The following is an 18,716-nucleotide window of genomic DNA, read 5'->3' on the forward strand; positions in this document are numbered from 1 at the left end:
CGACACATTATTAGTTCTGGTTTGGGGCGTTGGGAGTCCACAGGGCACCAGGTTGGGGAAGACTGGCTAAATCGAACTGCAATGTGGAAGGGCAGTCTATCTGAATATCTGCTGGAACCTAGCAAGAGCCTGCCTTTCACAGTGGCCAACCAGAGCTATATAGAGATTTTTGTTGTTTAGTCGTTTAGTTGTTTAGTTTGACCAAACTTCCTCCCGCAGTTTGGTCAAACTCATGCTGGTAGCTTCGAGAACACTATCCAACCATCTCGTCCTCCGTCGTCCCCTTCTCCTTGTGCCCTCCATCTTTCCCAACATCAGGGTCTTTTCCAGGGAGTCTTCTCTTCTCAGGAGGTGGCCAAAGTCTTGGAGCCTCAACTTCAGGATCTGTCCTTCCAGTGTCCTTCTTATAATTTATACCCCACCCATCTGGCTGAGTCTCCCCAGCCACTCTGGGCGGCTCCCAATCAAGTGTTAAAAACAGTACAGCGTTAAATATTAAAAGCTTCCCTAAACAGGGCTGCCTTCAGATGTCTTCTGAATGTCAGGTAGTTGTTTATCTCTTTGACATCTGATGGGAGGGCGTTCCACTGGGCGGGCGCCACCACTGAGAAGGCCCTCTGCCTGGTTCCCTGCAACCTCACTTCTCGCAGGGAGGGAACCGCCAGAAGGCCCTTGGAGCTGGACCTCGGTGTCCGGGCAGAACGATGGGGGTGGAGACGCTCCTTCAGGTCTACTGGGCCTTTGAGGCCGTTTTGGGCTTTCATGGTCAGCACCAACACTTTGAATTGTGCTCGGAAACGTCCTGGGAGCCAATGTAGGTCTTTCAAGACTGGTGTTATATGGTCTCAGCGGCCGCTCCCAGTCCCCAGTCCAGCTGCCGCATTCTGGATTAGTTGTAGTTTCCGGGTCACCTTCAAAGGTAGCCCCACGTAGAGCGCGTGGCAGTAGTCCAAGCGGGAGATAACCAGAGCATGCGCCACTCTGGCAAGACAGTCTGCGGGCAGGTAGGGTCTCAGCCTAGTAGTTGAGATTGCGGCCTTGCGCAGGGTTGGTCTAGATGACCCTTGGGGACCCCTCCAGTTCTACGATTTTTGGAACTCTCCTTCCAAGCTGGACCCAGAGTTCCTGGATCCTTCGCACCGCTCCAGAGCAGGGAGAAGGCAAAGTAAAGGAAAAGGGAGAATGTTCCCCACCCAAAATAGCAGGAAGCGTGGAAGGAAACTGACTGGGCAGAAATCCATTGAGAAGACTCCTTTTTTCCAGGGAAGGGAAGCCACAGGTCAGATTCCTTGTGCAGAGACACAATGGGGAAGAGGATGGGGGTTAATGGCTCTCTTGATTTATCGGCGTTCCGCGCGCCAAGCCCATGTTGATCCCATGCAGCTGGCTCCCACTCAAAGGCCCTATACTGCTTTTTGGGGGGGCTGGGGGGGGGGTTTGTGTCCCGGAAGCTGAACCCAAGAGGGAGGCAGATCTGAAATGTGGCAGAGACGTGAGGCTCGTGCAAATTCGGGAACTCCGAATCCAAATGCGGCCACATTCCTTCTGGAAAATGTAGTCCAGAGGGACCCTTTAAAAATAATATTGGAAGGTTTTAGCGTCCACTAAGGCCTATGCCTGAAGCCCAACCCAGTTTAAGCCAGAATGTGCATTCTGCAAATGGATTTGAAAACCTTGCACCCGGGTTTTTTGCCTTTTTGCTCGGGTTGGGAGCACAGGTTACCAGCAGGTTCACAAAACTACAGTTCCCAGAGGTCTCTTAAATGGGGGCGAGGGGCAGCCAGCAATAGCAATGAGACCTTAACCCAGGGGTCAGCAATTTTTTTCAGCAGGGGGCCGGTCCACTGTCCCTCAGACCTTGTGGGGGGGCCAGATGATATTTTTTGGGGGGATGAACGAATTCCTATGCCCCACGAATAACCCACAGATGCATTTTAAATAAAAGGACACATTCTACTCATGTGAAAACACAATTTAGAAGGCGATTGGGCCGGATTTGGCCCCCGGGCCTTTGTTGGCCTACCCGCGCTTTAAGGCAGTGATCCTCTATCCGGTTACCCTAGATGCAAACCCTACTGAACTTAAGTATTTGCTTAAGAGCAATTTCAGGAACGCGGGTGGCGCTGTGGTCTAAACCTCAGAGCCTAGGACTTGTCAATCAGGTCGGCGGTTCGAATCCCCGCAACGGGGTGAGCTCCCATTGCTCAGTCCCTTCTCCTGCCCACCTAGCAGTTCGAAAGCACGTCGAAGTACAAGTAGATAAATAGGTACTGCTCTGGCGGGAAGGTAAATGGCGTTTCCGTGCGCTGCTCTGGTGTGCCAGAAGCGGCTTAGTCATGCTGGCCACATGACCTGGAAGCTGTACGCCGGCTCCCTTGGCCAGTAAAGCAAGATGAGCGCCGCAACCCCAGAGTCGGCCACGACTGGACCTAATGGTCAGGGGTCCCTTTACTTTTACCTAATTTCAATCAGTAGAGCACAAGACTCTCAGGGTTGTGGATTCAAGCTCCACATTGGGTGAAAGATTCTGGCATTGCAGCGGGTTGGGCTGGATGACCCTCGGGGACCCTACCACTTGTCTATGATTTGCTGGCGTCTAGGACAACACGGCCAAGCACTTCCCGTCTATAATTTACTTCCAATCCTTACGATAACTTGCAAGGCAGGAGCAGGGACTGTGTGTGGCTCTGCAGATTTATGGAATCCTAGAATTGTGGCCGAAGAATGGATGCTTTTGAATTATGGTGCTGGAGGAGACTCTGGAGAGTCCCATGGACTGCAAGAAGATCCAACCTCTCCGTTCTGAAGGAAATCAGCCCTGAGTGCTCCCTGGAAGGACAGATCCTGAAGCTGAGGCTCCAAGACTTTGGCCACCTCAGGAGAAGAGAAGACTCCCTGGAAAAGACCCAGATGTTGGGAAAGATGGAGGGCACAAGGAGAAGGGGACGACGGAGGACGAGATGGTGGGACAGTGTTCTGAGTCTGACCAAACTGCGGGAGGCAGTGGAAGACAGGAGGGCCTGGCGTGCTCTGGTCCAGGGGGTCACGAAGAGGTGGACACGACTGAACGACTAAACAACAACAAGAATTGTGGCATTGGAAGAGACGCAAAGGGGCATCTAGTCCAATCTCCTGCAGTGCAGGAATGAAAGCTATCGATCGCATTTCTGTTATGCTTTCCATTCAAATTAATCCCCAAGTGGAACTTTCTGGGATCATCCATTTGGCTCTGGCAATCATGACTATATTATCGCATGGCTCATTTTGCAAAGACTCCCGGTTCTTCCCAATGGGCCACGCAGAATGCAGCTGCCACAAAAACCGGTCCACCCACTGCAAATTTCTCCTGGGTTCGATAGGGTACCCCTTGCTGAGTAGAAGTGTCCGCATTGCGCACAGGGCTCCTTTCACACATGCAGTTTGGGGTAACCTTCAGACTCCTTTCTGAAGTGTTTTGCAAAGAGGCAGCTGGAGAGAGAGGGTGTGCTGTTGTTTCCCCCTCTCTACTGTCGTAGGAAAAACAAACTGCAACCCTCCACAAAACCCAGGTCGAGAGAAGCGAGGCCACAGGTTTCACAGAGGAACAGCGACCCCGTGTGGCCTTGCTGAGCTGTGCCGCCCCTGGAAATCTGTAAACCTTTGTGGAAAGTAAAGGTAAAGGGACCCCTGACCATTAGGTCCAGTCGTGGCAGATTCTGGGGTTGCGGCGCTCATCTCGCTTTACTGGCCGAGGGAGCCGGCGTACAGCTTCCGGGTCATGTGGCCAGCAGGACTAAGCCGCTTCTGGCGAACCAGAGCAGTGCACGGAAACGCCGTTTACCTTCCCGCCGGAGCAGTACCTCTTTATCTACTTGCACTTTGAGGTGCTTTTGAACTGCTAGGTGGGCAGGAGCAGGGACAGAGCAATGGGAGCTCACCCCGTCGCGGGGATTCGAACCGCAGACCTTCTGATCAGCAAGCCCTAGGCTCTGTGGTTTAACCCACAGCACCACCCGCGTCCCGTGTGGAAAGTGCTTGCCGTTCGCTGGAGACCTCAACCCAGGGGTCAGCAAGCTTTTTCAGCAGGGGGCTGGTCCACTGTCCCTCAGATCTTGTGGGGGGCCGAATGAACTAATTCCTATGCCCCACAAATAACCCAGAGGTGAATTTTAAATAAAAGCACACCTTCTACTCATGGAAAAACACCAGGCAGGCCCCACGAATAACCCAGAGATGCATTTTAAATAAAAGCACACATTCTACTCATGGAAAAACACGCTGATTCCTGGACCGTCCGTGGGCCGGATTGAGAAGGCGATTGGGCCGGATCCGGCCCCCGGGCCTTAGTTTGCCTACCCATGCCTTAACCTATCATGCCATGCCTTAATTTGCACTCAGGGCTCTCAGGCCTCAGACCCAGAAACCTGTTTCTCACGCCAGCCTCCCGTCTCTGAAACACTACTTCCAAGGCTGTGTGTACGTATTCTCACCCCCTGCAGGCCGGATGGAAAACCCGTAAGCAGAAGAGCCATTCTTGTGATTTCCAGCAGAGCGTAGCCAACATGGCTCGCGGCCCTCAATAGCCCTCCCCTCCTCCTGGTCTGTCCCATCCTCTTTTAAAGCCACCCGAGACGGAAGCAATCACTGCCTCCAGTGGCAGGGAGTTCCGCAGGTGAACTGAAGAAGGATTTCCTGCTACCTGCCCTGAAAGTGAGTGCTGACGGGCCTGCCTTGCAAAAAAACATTTGTTAGCTCTTGCCTCCTGATCCCAGAGCTGCCTTGGCTCACCAAGCGGCAAGGACAACGCACTCCTTACACGTAGAGAGGCGTCCTTTTTCGCTAACCAAATCAAAAATTTGGGAGCTGACCTTTGCACGGCGCAACGTTCCGCAAACCCGGATGAATTTTGCAGCGAGGTTGGGTGGGGTGGGGTGGGGGAGTCAAACAGAAACAATTTTATTTTTGCAAAAAATTAAGACAGGTTCCAATCGGTTACAAATGGCACGTTGAGACGCTTGGTGTTTGGAGTAAGTCCGTGGGGGTCAGGGTTAGTGGAGGGGCTTTTGTCTTTTTTGGTCTGAAGCGGGGCAGATCGCCCGGAGGGGGGGGGCAGGTACGGAGATTTATTTGCAAGCACCCGGCGGGCGCTTTTGTCTGTGCAGAGTCCTTCGGCCCCTGGGGGGCTTCGTCAGAGGGGTGGCACCTGCAAGAGAAGAAGCAGAATCAGGCCATCAGAAGAGGTTTGCTGGATCAAGGCAATCGTGGCCCATCTTTGCCAAGATCCTGGTTCTCTCTCTTTTTTACAAAAAAATTATTGATACAGCAAAAAAAGAGAAAACACAAATACCAAATTATACACAGGGATAACTATAGGCACGGAATTTTCTTAACAAACAATAAAACATAAATTGGTCTTCACACTACAGACCCAACTTCCCGTCTATTCCATATTTCGATATCATATTACTTACTGTCAATGCACGCTTTTATCGTAACTTTTTCTTAATATATCTTAATTCTTAGATCTGCCTTGCAACTATTACTGAAGTTCCTCGAATGCTGCAACACAGTTTGAACTACTATATTTATATTTCAGATATTCTTTGAAAAACTCCCATTTTGAAGCAAATTCCTGGTTTGATTCATTCTTTGTTTTTTTCTCGATAGACCGTCTAATTCGGTATATTCTGTCAGCTTTTGGATCCTGGTTCTTGCAGTGCCCAAACAGGTGGCCCAAAGCCAAACCCACAAACAGGATCCGAGTGCGAGAGCAGCTCTCCCCCTACTCCCTGGTTTCCAGCAACTGGCATTCAGAAGCATTATGTCATGGTTAGCAGCCATCAATAGCCCTCTCTGTAAATCTACCCATTGCTCTGCCTCTGACCATGAAGGCATGGCTAGTAGCCAACTGCAACCCTCTCCTCCAAGAATTTCCCCAATTCTCTTTTAAAGCCTCCTGTGGCAGGGAGTTCCGTAGTTTAACAGCAGGTCTGCTGCTTCTGGCCCTGGAAAGAGCATATAGCAGCTGATGATGATGATGATGATGATGATGATGATGATAATGATAATAATAATAATAATTATTATTATTATTATTATTATTATTATTATTATTATTATTATTATTATTTATTTATACCCCGCCCAGTTGGCTGGGTTTTCACAGCCAGTCTGGGCAGCTTCCAACAGAACACTAAAATACAATAACCTATTAAACATTAAAACTTCCCTAAACAGGGCTGCCTTCAGATGTCTTCTAAAAGTCTGGTGACAATTGTTCTCTTTGACATCTGGTGGGAGGGTGTTCCACAGGGCGGGAGCCACCACCGAGAAGGCCCTGTGCCTGGTTCCCTGTAACTTGGCTTCTCCCAGGGAGGGAACTGGCAGAAGGCCCTCGGAGCTGGACCTCAGTGTCCGGGCTGGACGATGGGGGTGGAGACGCTCCTTCAGGTATACTGGACCGAGGCCGTTTAGAGCTTTCAAGGTCAGCACCAACACTTTGAATTGTGCTCGGAAACGTCCTGGGAGCCAGTCTAGGTCTTTCAGGACCAGTGTTATTTGGTCTCGGCGGCCGCTCCCAGTCACCAGTCTGGCTGCCGCATTCTGGATAGCCTCCTCCTCAATGGATTTGTCGAATTTTTACGAACTACCCGACATGGTGGCGCTCAGTACAGCTCACGGGAGCAAATCCCATCTTTTAAATCACATGCCTGATCCAGCAGGGTTCTTCTGGGGCATTTATTTATCCCTACTCTGTTTCCTGCTCTTTAACCAGCAACTGGTTTAATAATAATAATAATAATAAATATTTTTATTTATACCCTGCCCTCCCTGGCCAGAGCTGGGCTCAGGGCGGCTAACACCTGTAAAATTACAATAAAAACATAATAGGGGGAGGAAAGGGAAAGGGGAAAAAACCAATTTAAAATACTGGGTTAAAATACAATTTAAAATGCAGCCTCATTTTAAAAGCAGCCCATAGATCAAGACCATAAGGGGAGGGAAACATAAGGGTCAGACTGAGCCCAAACCAAAGGTCAGGCGGAACAGCTCTGTCTTGCAGGCCCTGCGGAAAGATGTCAAGTCCCGCAGTAAGAGGACCTCGCCTCTTATTTACTGACAGCTAAATCTGCGCAGGAATCTTTGGCGTTTCGGAAGGCCAAATATACAAGGTCTACTCAGAGAATTCCTGAAACGATCCAGAGTTGGGGGGTGAGGTGGCCAAGTTTGCCAAGGATCCAATCCAGGGCTGCTGAAATGAAAAAGGGATTGCGAAGAGCTCCGAACCGAGCGAATGGAAGGCGAATTGGCAAGCGCAACCCAACGTAAACAAGAGTAAAGTGATGCAGATTTCAAATATAGGCTCGTGGGGTCTGAACTGGAGGTGAACCAGGAACGAGACCTGGGAGTCCTAGTGGATAGCTCTTTTAAGATGTCAACCCAGTGTGCAGCAGCTGTGAAAAATGCGAATTCGATGCTAGGAAAGGAGCTGAAAACAGCTGCCGCCATAATTTCTAGCCTTTCCAAATTTGACATACATCTGGAAAGTTCTGTCCACCTGTGAGCCTCCGTTCCCGAACCCTCAGACCCCTGCCTTTTCCCTGGCAAGTTCCCATTGCCAAAACCCTCGTATCTACGGGACCGCCTCCCCTGGTCTGCCCCGCAGAGGACATTAAGGTCCATGAATAACCACAGTTTAGAGGTCCCGGGCCCTAAGGAAGTCAGACTATCCCCCACCAGAGCCAGGGCCTTCTCAGTGGTGGCTCCGACCTGGTGGAATGCTCTGTCCCAGGAGACCAGGGCCCTGCAGGATTTAACCTCCTTCCGCAGGGCCTGTAAGACAGAGCTATTCCACCTGGTCTTTAATTTGAATTCAGCCTGATCTTTTATTCCTCTTCCTTCCCTTTTTATGAAGATCACCTGCTCTGAGACCCCACAGCTAATTCTCCCCTGGTCTCCTCGCTGGCCCAAAGAGGACCAATTCAGCCAGCTAGCCCTTATGCTTATTTCCCCTAAATTGATTTTTGAATTTTATTGTTATTCATGTTTTTATACTGTATTTTATGCTGCTTTTATAATTAAGTGTTTTAAATTTGTTGTTAGCTGCCCTGAGCCCGGTTTTTGAACTGGGAGGGGCGGGCTATAAATGAAATATTATTATTATTATTATTATTATTATTATTATTATTATTATTATTAAGCCATAGAGTTGGAAGGGACTCCAAGGGTCATCCAGTCCAACCCCCTGTGTTGCAGCTAAAGGCAAAGACTGACTGCGGATGGGAGATCTGAAGGCAGGAGTGGTCCCAGGTGAAGGAGTGCCACCTGCCAGACAAGCATCCTGGTGAATCACCTTCCTGAATTGGATGGGGACAAGCAACAGTTGTCGAAAAGGAAGTGCATATTCGCAGCGGCGTAGCGTGGGTTGTCAGCACCCGGGGCAAGGCAAGTAATTTGCGCCCCCTAACCCCTAACCTGCCGCCGCTGCCAGCTTCTTCTTGCTGCTGCCTGGTCTGGTCTGGTGTGGTTCTCTCCCGCGCTCAGCGCTGCGCTGGGCGGCCGCTGCACTGTCCCTCCCCCAGCTAGTCCCTCGCTCTCTCTCCGCACCGCATGCCTGGCACCCACCCCCTCCACAGTGGGCGGCGACCCGGCGGCTCGGATCTGATTCGCACAGCTGGCACTGCAGTGAGAGAGAGTGAGTGAGCCAGGTAGGGGCAGAGAGCTGCGAGTGCGAGCGAGCGCCCCCCAGATGTTGCGCCCGGTGCGGCCGGCCCCCCCTGCACCCCCACGCTATGCCACTGCATATTCGTATGTGACATAGTTAATGTAAGGAACCCACAGTCTCAAACTCTCAAGGCTTTAAAAGGGCATTTCATAAATTTATGGAGGAGGAGGAGGTGTGAAAGGTCTACATATTGTAGCTAAATTTTACCTCCAAGCCCAGAGGCAGTCTACCTGTAGGTAACAGTTGCCAGAGGGGGACATGTGGTGGGAAAAGGGTATTTGTCGGCTGTTCAGAGACAAAGAAGGGGACGCTGTGGGTTAAACCACAGAGCCTAGGGCTTGCCAATCATAAGGTCAGTGGTTCGAATCCCCACGACGGGGTGAGCTCCCGTTGCTCGGTCCCTGCTCCTGCCAACCTAGCAGTTCGAAAGCACGTCAAAGTGCAAGTAGATCAATAGGTACCACTCTGGAGGGAAGGTAAACGGCGTTTCCGTGCGCTGCTCTGGTTCGCCAGAAGCGGCTTAGTCCTGCTGGCCACATGACCTGGAAGCTGGACGCCGGCTCCCTCGGCCAGTAAAGCGAGATGAGTGCCGCAACCCCAGAGTCGGCCACAACTGGACCTAATGGTCAGGGGTCCCTTTACCTTTACCAGAGGCAAATAATTCTGTTTGTCGGCTGTCCAGAGACATGGTCAGCAACAGGATTCTGTTTAAAGCATATTTAATTGCAACAGTACAAACACACCACTAGGAATAAGCCAATCAAAGTTCATATGTACAACATAACAGAGTTAGATATCTAAGGACAGTCTTACAATAGTTCCAACAGAAGTCGTCTAAAAAGCTTCCAAAGTAAAGTCTCTCAATAGTCTTTCAAAAGTTTCAACGGAAGACATCTCAAAAACCTCATCAGGACAGTGTCTCCAGAATGACGCCACTGTTTCGTAATAGTCTTCATCAGTCTTCACCACTCTGTTACACTGTACATATGAACTTTGATTGGCTTATTCCTATACAGTGGTACCTCGGGTTACATACGCTTCAGGTTACATACGCTTCAGGTTACACACTCCACTAACCCAGAAATAGTACCTCGGGTTAAGAACTTTGCTTCAGGATGAGAACAGAAATCGTCCTCCGGCGGCGCAGCAGCAGCAGGAGGCCCCATTAGCTAAAGTGGTGCTTCAGGTTAAGAACGGACCTCCGGAACGAATTAAGTTCTTAACCCGAGGTACCACTGTAATTTGAATGATATCATCATTCTATTATATATTCTCTACTAACTATTAGCCTACATCTTGTGCTTGTTGTGATTGGTTCTTAAAGCCAATTCTTATTATTATTAATAAGAAGAAGAAGAAGATGAAGAAGAAGAAGATTAACCTTATGTAAAACACATTCCGCTCCCCAACGCAAGAATCCTGGGAAGAAGAAGACGAAGAAGAGGAGTTTGGGTTTGATATCCCACGTCATCACGACCCGAAGGAGTCTCAAAGCGGCTGACATTCTCCTTTCCCTTCCTGCCCCATAACAAACACTCTGTGAGGTGAGTGGGGCTGAGAGACTTCAGAGAACTGTGACTAGCCCAAGGTCACCCAGCAGCTGCATGTGGAGGAGCAGGGAATCGAACCCGGTTCCCCAGATTACGAGTCCACTGCTCTCAACCACTACACCACGCTGGGAGCTGTAGTTTGTTAGGGGTGCTAGGAGTTGTAGCTTGCGAGGGGCAAAACCACCGTTGCCAGGATTATTTGGAGCAGCGGTTCCCGACTTGTGGGTCCCCAGATGTTGTTTGTCTACAACTCCCATCACCTCTAGCTAGCAAGGCCAGAGCTCAGGGATGATGGGAGTTGTAGTCCAACAACATCTGGGGACCCACGGGTTGAGAACTACTGATTTGGAGGAAGCAATGTGCTTCGCATGGGCAGGGTTCCTGCTTTGCTGTGGGTTGGACTAGATGACCGTTGGGCTCCCTTCCCACTCAACAATTCCACGATTCTGTGCCTGGATTCCATGAAAATTTGGAATCGATCCAAATGGGATTCTTCTTCCAACGCCTCCTGGGTGCCCAGGGAAGACTCAGCATATCCTGCTGCTTTGAACATGATCAGCGCAGGATAATAATAATAATAATAATAATAATAATAATAATAATAATATTTATTTATTTATTTATTTATTTATTTATTTATTTATTTATTTATTTATACCCCGCCCATCTGGCTGGGTCTCCCCAGCCACTCTGGGCAGCTTCCAGCAGAATATTAAAATACAATAGTCTATTAAACATTAAAAGCATCCCTAACCAGGGCTGCCTTCAGATGTCTTCTAAAATTCTGGTCGTTGTTTTTCTCTTTGACATCTGGTGGACAACCTCACAGGGACTAGAATCATTTAGTTGGAAGAGACCACAAGGGCCATCGAGTCCAACCCCCTGCCAAGCAGGAAACACCATCAGAGCACTCCTGACATATGGTTGTCAAGCCTCTGCTTAAAGACCTCCAAAGTAGGAGACTCCACCACACTCCTTGGCAGCAAATTCCACTGTCAAACAGCTCTTACTGTCAGGAAGTTCTTCCTAATGTTGAGGTGGAATCTTCTTTCTTGTAGTTTGGATCCATTGCTCCGTGTCCGCTTCTCTGGAGCAGCAGAAAACAACCTTTCTCCCTCCTCTATGTGACATCCTTTTATATATTTGAACATGGCTATCATATCACCCCTTAACCTCCTCTTCTCCAGGCTAAACATGCCCAGCTCCCTTAGCCGTTCCTCATAAGGCATCGCTTCCAGGCCTTTGACCATTTTGGTTGCCCTCACTTGAGTAACCATGTTAACCCCAGTCCAACACCTAGAGGTGCCGAGAAAGAGGGCTTCTGAGCTACAGACTTTGCCCATTCCCTCTCCCCAACCCCCTTTCCTCAGCGACTCCACGCCCAGGCTTACCGTTAGCACCCAAGGCCGCTGAGGGTCCCGATCCGGTCGAGCTTGATGCCAAAGCATCCTTGCTGGGCCATCTTCTTGGCTCGCCCCCGGAACTTCTTCTGGGTGCTCACAAAGTCTTTCAGGAAGTGGATAAAGGCGCGCTCCCCTGAGGAGGGGGCTGGGGGGCCGGGGGCATCGTGGAGGGGGTGCTGGCCGCGTAGGATCTGGGAGAGCGGCGGCGGGTGGTGGTCCCCTTCGTTGGCCGACAGCAAGGTGGCCAGGTCTTCCCCAAGTATCTCCAGCAAGGACTGAAGAGGGAAGGAGACAAGAGAGGAGAAATTTAACCCCCCCCCAAAAAAACACTCACCCCATAAGTAGGACCCTGTGCCCCGCTCCCAAAATTAGTACCCACCAGCAATTCAATGTGCTATCTTAGATCTCTGCAAAAAAAAATGGTGCATTGGAATGCTTTCGAAGATGTGGGGTCTTTGACAGAGAAGGGGGGGTCTGAGACAGAAGTGGGGGTGCTCATGGGGTCCTCTACTTACCTGGGTTGAGTGGACAGGGGTCTGGGAGGCCAGGGGCAGGAGGAAGAGGAAGAGGGAGGCAGGCAAGACCTTCATCCTTCCCCCCAAAACAAGCCAGCGAGTTTCTCCTTTGGGATGTCGGACGGGTGGGCTGCCTGGACCCCCCAGGGGCGAGCGGAAGGATGGCTTGGGTGCGTCTGGCCTGCCTGTCTCCACGGCTGCCGTTCTTATAGGGGTGCTCGGACCACCCACCCCATCTCCCCGGGCAACAGGGGCCACCCCCTGCTGGCAAGGCCGAGGGAGCCAGGGGGGTGTCCTCCTGGGATGGGGACTGGAGGGGGGCTTTTGTCCCCCAGTGAAAGGCATGTGTTGCCCAGGGGACGGGTTACGGGAAGGGGGGGAGGGGGAGAAAGGGCAGGGGGTGGGGGCTGGCTGGCTGGCTGGCTGGCTGGCTGGTGGGAAGGAAGGAAGGAAGGAAGGAAGGAAGGAAGGAAGGAAGGAAGGAAGGAAGGAAGGGCGGCCTGGATGGGTAAAGAAGCAGCAAAGGGTTAGAATCATGGAAGGGTCGAAGGCACCCCAGAGGTCATCCAGCCCAACCCCCTGTGAGACAGGGTTGTCTGGAAACACAGAAGAGGAAATAAACCCCATAACGAAAAACACAAGAAATTTATTGGATAATAACATCAAAATGAATTTAAAATGTATATTAGGACTATTGTCGAAAAATATTTGTAAAGGAATATAGACCGATAACAGGGGCACGGGTGGCGCTGTGGGTTAAACCACAGAGCCTAGGACTTGCTGATCAGAAGGTCGCGGTTCGAATCCCCGCAATGGGGTGAGCTCCCGTTGCTCGGTCCCTGCTCCTGCCAACCTAGCAGTTCGAAAGCACGTCAAAGTGCAAGTAGATAAATAGGTACCGCTCCGGCGGGAAGGTAAACGGTGTTTCCGTGCGGTGCTCATCTCGCTTTATTGGCCGAGGGAGCCGGCGTACAGCTTCCATGTCATGTGGCCAGCAGGACTAAGCCGCTTCTGGCGAACCAGAGCAGCACACAGAAACGCCGTTTACCTTCCCGCCAGAGCGGTACCTATTTATCTACTTGCACTTTGACATGCTTTCGAACTGCTAGGTTGGCAGGAGCAGGGACCGAGCAACGGGAGCTCACCCTTTACCTTTAGGGGTTTGACCATCTTGTGGGAGGGAGTTCCACAGGTCAAAAATGCGCTGGAAGGACTTTCTTTCATCTGCTCTGAATCTCCCAACAGTTCGGCTTATGAAGGCCTGGAGGTTCTCGCTACACTCCCAACCAACAGCTTTCTCTCTCCCCCCCCCACCACAGCCTCTTCCCAACACCTCCGTCATCCCGTAAGCCCCCCCTTCCCGCGAAATCCATCATCCCAAGGGGAAACCTGGGATTGCCAAGGAAACCTTTTCCTTCTCCCTCTCCCTTCTGACTCCCAGGGGTTTGAGAAAAGGCCTGGCTGATTCTTGCTGCTCTCCAGGGAGGTTTCCCCAGAGACCGGCAAAAGTCACCCAGGGGCCCTGCCATTCTCCTCCTTCGAGTTATTCTGGGATGGAGGACAGGAGGTAGGGTGGGGAGGTGAAGGGAGACGGGGGATCTGGGTAGGGGGTCTTTCCCCTGTAGGGGGCGCAAATTGAGGAGAGGAGCAGGTGCGATTTTTGCAGGATTTTTGCAACAAGCCGCAAACGGAAAGGCGGCCGCGAATTCCTCCACAACTGTTCAACCCCTGCAAAGGCCTATGCAGTCGAAGAACGTATTGGAAAATTTATAGAGAAAGGTTTATTGTTTTGAGCGCATTCGATTGTAAGATAAAACATATGCGAAGGGACTTGACAGGAAGTCAAAACTGAAGAAAAGATTTTGTAAGATCAAAGGGGGGAAAGTATTTACTTTAATTGTTATCATTTTGTGTGTATGTGTGTCTGTACATATGTGTTTTTGCATGGAATGTGTGTTTTTGGAATTTTGTTTTGCACTGCATTTTGTTTTTGGAATTTTATTTTGCATTGGAATGTGTGTTTTTGCATGGAATGTTTGGGAGGAAATAAGATGGTAAATAACAAATAAACTAAATATTGATGTGTGTAATTTTTATTTCTCAATTATATTTAGTGGTAGTATGGTTGTAATGTTTTTTTTTGTAACATAAAATCATTCAATAACAAACTGTCTGGCCAGAGTGGCACATGCTCTGGTTATCTCCCACTTGGACTACTGCAATGCGCTCCTCATGGGGCTACCTTTGAAGGTGACCCGGAAACTGCAATTAATTCAGAATGCGACAGCTAGACTGGTGACTGGGACCACATAACACCGGTCCTGAGAGATCTGCATTGGCTCCCAGTACGTTTCCGAGCACAATTCAAAGTGTTGGTGCTGACCTTGAAAGCCCTAAATGGCCTCAAAGGCCCAGTAGACCTGAAGGAGTGTCTCCACCCCCATCCTTCTGCCCGGACATTGAGGTCCAGCTCCGAGGGCCTTCTGGTGGTTCCCTCGCTACGTGAAGCCAAGTTACAGGGAACCAGGCAGAGGGCCTTCTCAGTGGTGGCGCCCGCCCTGTGGAACGCCCTCCCTTCAGATGTGAAGGAAATAAGCAGCTATCTTCTCTTTAAAAGACATCTGAAGGCAGCCCTGTTTAGGGAAGCTTATAATATTTAATGCTGTATTGTTTTTAACACTTGATTGGAAGCCGCCCAGAGTGGCTGGGGAAACTCAGCCAGATGGGCGGGGTATAAATAATAAATTATTATTATTATTTATCAATTCATCCATCCAAGTTTGTTTATAAAGCTGTTGAACAGCAACAGGCCCGGGACAGGATCCTGCAGCACCAAACCTGCCTCTTTTTACCAGGATGGCAAGCGTGTTCTGGGTTCAGACATTCAACCAGCTACAGGTAGACCTGGGTGCTTGCAAATTTGAATGCCTCAACCTTTCTCCTCTGAAGGAGAGAGTGGAGGCTGCGAAGACGGCAGCCGGGGGGGTTTTCAATTAGCCGGGAAGTGGAGGTTTTTCCGCAGGGTCGAGGCGGGAGCCCGCACACCCGGGACGTTGCTGGGGAGAATGGCGCTCCTCCCCTATTATTGTGCCTTTTAATTAATGGCCCCACATCAGCCAGGATTAAGCGGCCCAGGCAGCTAATTAAAAGGAGGCTTAATGCTTGTTAAGGCGCGCTGAGGGCTTGCCTTGGACGCGGGGCTTTGTGCGGCCGTCATGCGCAACAGTAGAGGCAGGGCCCACATCGCCACCCCTCAGCCCCGCGAAAGAGGGGCTTTCCCACTTTAGGATCGGGGTTTAGCTGAGCAGATGGGCATTCCTGAGGGAGACGAGATGGATGCCCCAGCAACGGGTGTTGCGCAAGGGACAGCAGTGGGCCCAGCTAGCATCACTGCCCTCGCCAAAGGCCTCCTGCGCCCCATGTAAAGGTAAAGGGACCCCTGACCATTAGGTCCAGTCGTGGCCGACTCTGGGGTTGCAGCGCTCATCTCGCTTTATCGGCCGAGGGAGTCGGCGTACAGCTTCCGGGTCATGCGGCCAGCAGGACTAAGCCGCTTCTGGCGAACCAGAACAGCGCACGGAAACGCCGTTTACCTTCCCGCCGGAGCAGTACCTATTTATCTACTTGCACTTTGACGTGCTTTTGAACTGCCAGATGGGCAGGAAATGGGACCGAGCAACGGGAGCTCACTCCGTCATTGCGGGGATTCGAACCACCGACCTTCTGATCGGCAAGTCCTAGGCTCTGTGGTTTTACCCACAGCGCTGCCTGTGCCCCATGCACCCAATGTACCCAGAGGGAATTCTGTGGGTGCAGCTTCTTCACGCCCCCCCCCAGCCTCTCGCCGCCCCACATGCTCTCACACATTTCACCAGCCGTTCTGCGGGAGAAGACCCACAGAATGGTAGAACTGTGGGGTTGCAGAGGACCCCTGCAAAGGAGGAATCACAGCTGAATAATCCCTGTCCGACGGCCACCCCACCTCTGTTTAAAACCTCTGAAATAAAAAAAATGAAGGTCTTATATATATAATAAATGTTCATAAATGTACCAACCAAGCACGTACATAGATATGTGGACCACATGTCTGGAGCAGCATAGGAAAACCACCCTGAAACCATTTTGACTCCCAAACTGACCAAATGTTTTCTCTGCAAGGAGGGAGGGGGTGAGGGGACCTTCCCATTGTCTCAGGAATTGGGAAATCGCCGTCTCAAAGGAATGGGCAGACTACCAGGAAAGGCAATCAGATAAGGCATTATCAGATAACCTGGCAGACAGGGTAAAAACAAGGCACTCGGATTTCTGTTGTAGACCGCCTTTTCTGTGATGTAGGTATGATGTATCTGGGGGGTGGTCTTGAGCTACGCCCCTTCTGTGATGTATGTATGATGTTTCTGGGGGTGGTCTTGAGCTACAGGTCAGGGAATTTAAAATGTCTATATAAGGGCAGGCACACCTTTGTTCTGGGTCCTCCTCCGTCCTCCTGCGTGTGAGGGGAGCACCCTGTTGCAACAGATCAATAAAGATCAGGCTTACTAGCTGCTTTGCTTCTCAATATTCTCTGGTTGGCCTCTGTTATCTTCTCCTACCAATAGGGAACCTACGTAAGGACTCTATAAGGGCTCTTGTGTCCCCCATAAGGGAAGAAGGGCAGATTTTCCTTTACAACACCTCCAATGAAGGAGAGGACGCCACTTTCTGAGATCATGGAATTGCAGAGATGGAAGAGACTCTCCAAAGGTCATTCAGTCCAACCCCCTGCAATGCAGGAATTGCAGTTGAAGAATCCTCTGGCAGATGGCCGCCCAACCTCTGTTTAAAAGAGAGTCCACCATGTTCCATTTGGAAGAAGTCCCCAGCTCCCCAAGGCTTTGCGACCCATCAGCTACCCTCCATTCAGCCGGCTGGTCAAAGCTGTTCCCGGGGTGTGGCCAAGCCTGCGGCCCTGACCTCGTCTAGTGGCAGCCAGTTCCACAGGTGAATTTCACAGAGTAATATCCCACTGGGCCCATCACCTCCTGGCAAATAGAAGGGGAAGAAATGGAGGCAGTGAGAGATTTTACTTTCTTGGGCTCCATGATCACTGCAGATGGTGACAGCAGCCACGAAATTGAAAGACGCCTGCTTCTTGGGAGAAAAGCAATGACAAACCTAGACAGCATCTTAAAAAGCAGAGACATCACCTTGCCAACAAAGGTCTGTATAGTAAAAGCTATGGTTTTCCCAGTAGTGATGTACGGAAGTGAGAGCTGGACCATCAAGAAGGCTGATCGCCAAAGAATTGATGCTTTTGAATTCTGGTGCTGGAGGAGACTCTTGAGAGTCCCATGGACTGCAAGAAGATCCAACCTCTCCATTCTGAAGGAAATCAGCCCTGAGTGCTCACTGGGAGGACAGATCCTGAAGCTGAGGCCCCAAGACTTTGGCCACCTCATGAGAAGAGAAGACTCCCTGGAAAAGACCCTGATGTTGGGAAAGATGGAGGGCACAAGGAGAAGGGGACGACGGAGGACGAGATGGTGGGACAGTGTTCTCGAAGCGACCAGCATGAGTTTGACCAAACTGCGGGAGGCAGTGGAAGACAGGAGGGCCTGGCGTGCTCTGGTCCAGGGGGTCACGAAGAGTCGGCCACGACTAAACGACTCAACAACAACAAAAACAAAATATCCCAAGCAGGGCTTGGGGGTGGGCTTGCATGGAAGGGGCTTGGGAACAAGGGTCCTTTTGGATTTCAAGTGCTTTCCAGTCACACCGGGGGGGGGGGGGGGGAAGAGACAAAGGAAAGGCTGCGCATGACGTGGTCTGCACCAGAAGGGTGTCTCGAGGACACAACTCATCCGCCTGCCTCCACCCCCAGCTCTCTGTGGGCGCTTGAAGGCTAAAAATAAATACTTTGACCCCCGCATCTTCACAACCTCTGTGGCGGTGAATGGGGATCCTTGCAGAAGGGGGCAGCAGGGTGAATTCCTGGCCCAGACCTGGGTGGTTCCCCTGCCAACCAAGGCATTCAAGCTTCACTGGGTTGGCGTCATAGGAGGCTTCTGCCTAAATGGGAGTTTGGGGGTGAAAGGCCTCATTGATCCCATCGCTCTGTCCCCCGTCCCCATTTTTCTTCCCTTCCTGCCTGATGGAGAACAGAGAAGTCTGGGTTCGTGGGACCCACCCGGGGGGAAAGCAACCTCCATCACTCCGACAGGCTTGTTTTTAATATTTGGACACGAGTGCCTGGTGTCACGTAACACCACGACGCAGCGTGGCTGGTTGTGGCCACACGGTTGCGCACAGCGATATCGTTTCCTGTTTGTGGAAGACGCAGCAAGGCGATGAGGTGGCAGAAGCAATAATAACACAGTGGTACCTCGTGTTAAGTTCTTAATTCGTTCTGGAGGTCCGTACTTAACCTGAAACTGTTCTCAACCTGAAGCACCACTTTAGCTAATGGGGCCTCCTGCTACCGCCGCGCATGGACTGCAAGAAGATCCAACCTCTCAATTCCTAAGGAAATCAGCCCTGAGTGCTCACTGGAAGGACAGATCCTGAA

General features: G+C 50.9%; 1 protein-coding gene and 1 long non-coding RNA gene across 3 annotated transcripts in view; one reads left to right on the plus strand and one right to left on the minus strand.

Annotated features, from left to right (window-relative positions):
• Window positions 1–473: 473 nt before the first annotated feature.
• LOC310692274 overlaps window positions 474–18,716 on the plus strand; it is a 77,546-nt gene continuing 59,303 nt past the window's right edge. Inside the window, exons 1-2 of the long non-coding RNA XR_014518704.1 lie at window positions 474–688; window positions 6,391–6,429. This is a non-coding gene — a long non-coding RNA (uncharacterized lncRNA). The remainder of the gene's footprint in view (window positions 689–6,390; window positions 6,430–18,716) is intronic.
• On the minus strand, window positions 4,920–13,528 carry LOC310692191 (C-type natriuretic peptide-like). Of its 2 annotated transcripts, none has more exons than XM_083472856.1 (3): window positions 13,325–13,528; window positions 11,646–11,932; window positions 4,920–5,182 (listed from the first exon to the last, which is right to left on the minus strand). In XM_083472856.1, the coding sequence occupies exons 1-2, from the start codon at window positions 13,394–13,396 to the stop codon at window positions 11,648–11,650; spliced, it is 357 nt and encodes a 118-aa protein (XP_083328982.1). In that variant the 5' UTR covers window positions 13,397–13,528; the 3' UTR covers window positions 4,920–5,182; window positions 11,646–11,647. The 2 variants fall into 2 exon arrangements, with proteins under 2 accessions (XP_083328982.1, XP_083328981.1); XM_083472855.1 differs by lacking the exon at window positions 13,325–13,528 and adding an exon at window positions 12,173–12,764.

Source organism: Podarcis liolepis (assembly GCF_965112155.1).
Source record: "Podarcis liolepis genome assembly, chromosome: 13".
In the NCBI taxonomy this organism is placed as follows: domain Eukaryota; kingdom Metazoa; phylum Chordata; class Lepidosauria; order Squamata; family Lacertidae; genus Podarcis; species Podarcis liolepis.

Coding starts and splice junctions, on each gene's coding strand:
- LOC310692191 (XM_083472855.1), bottom strand. CDS start 12,709: ATGATTCTAACCCTTTGCTGCTTCTTTACCCATCCAGGCCGCCCTTCC. Junction 11,933..12,172: donor CCCCTGTCCACTCAACCCAG/GTAAGTAGAGGA, acceptor TTCCCTCTTCAG/TCCTTGCTGGAGATACTTGG.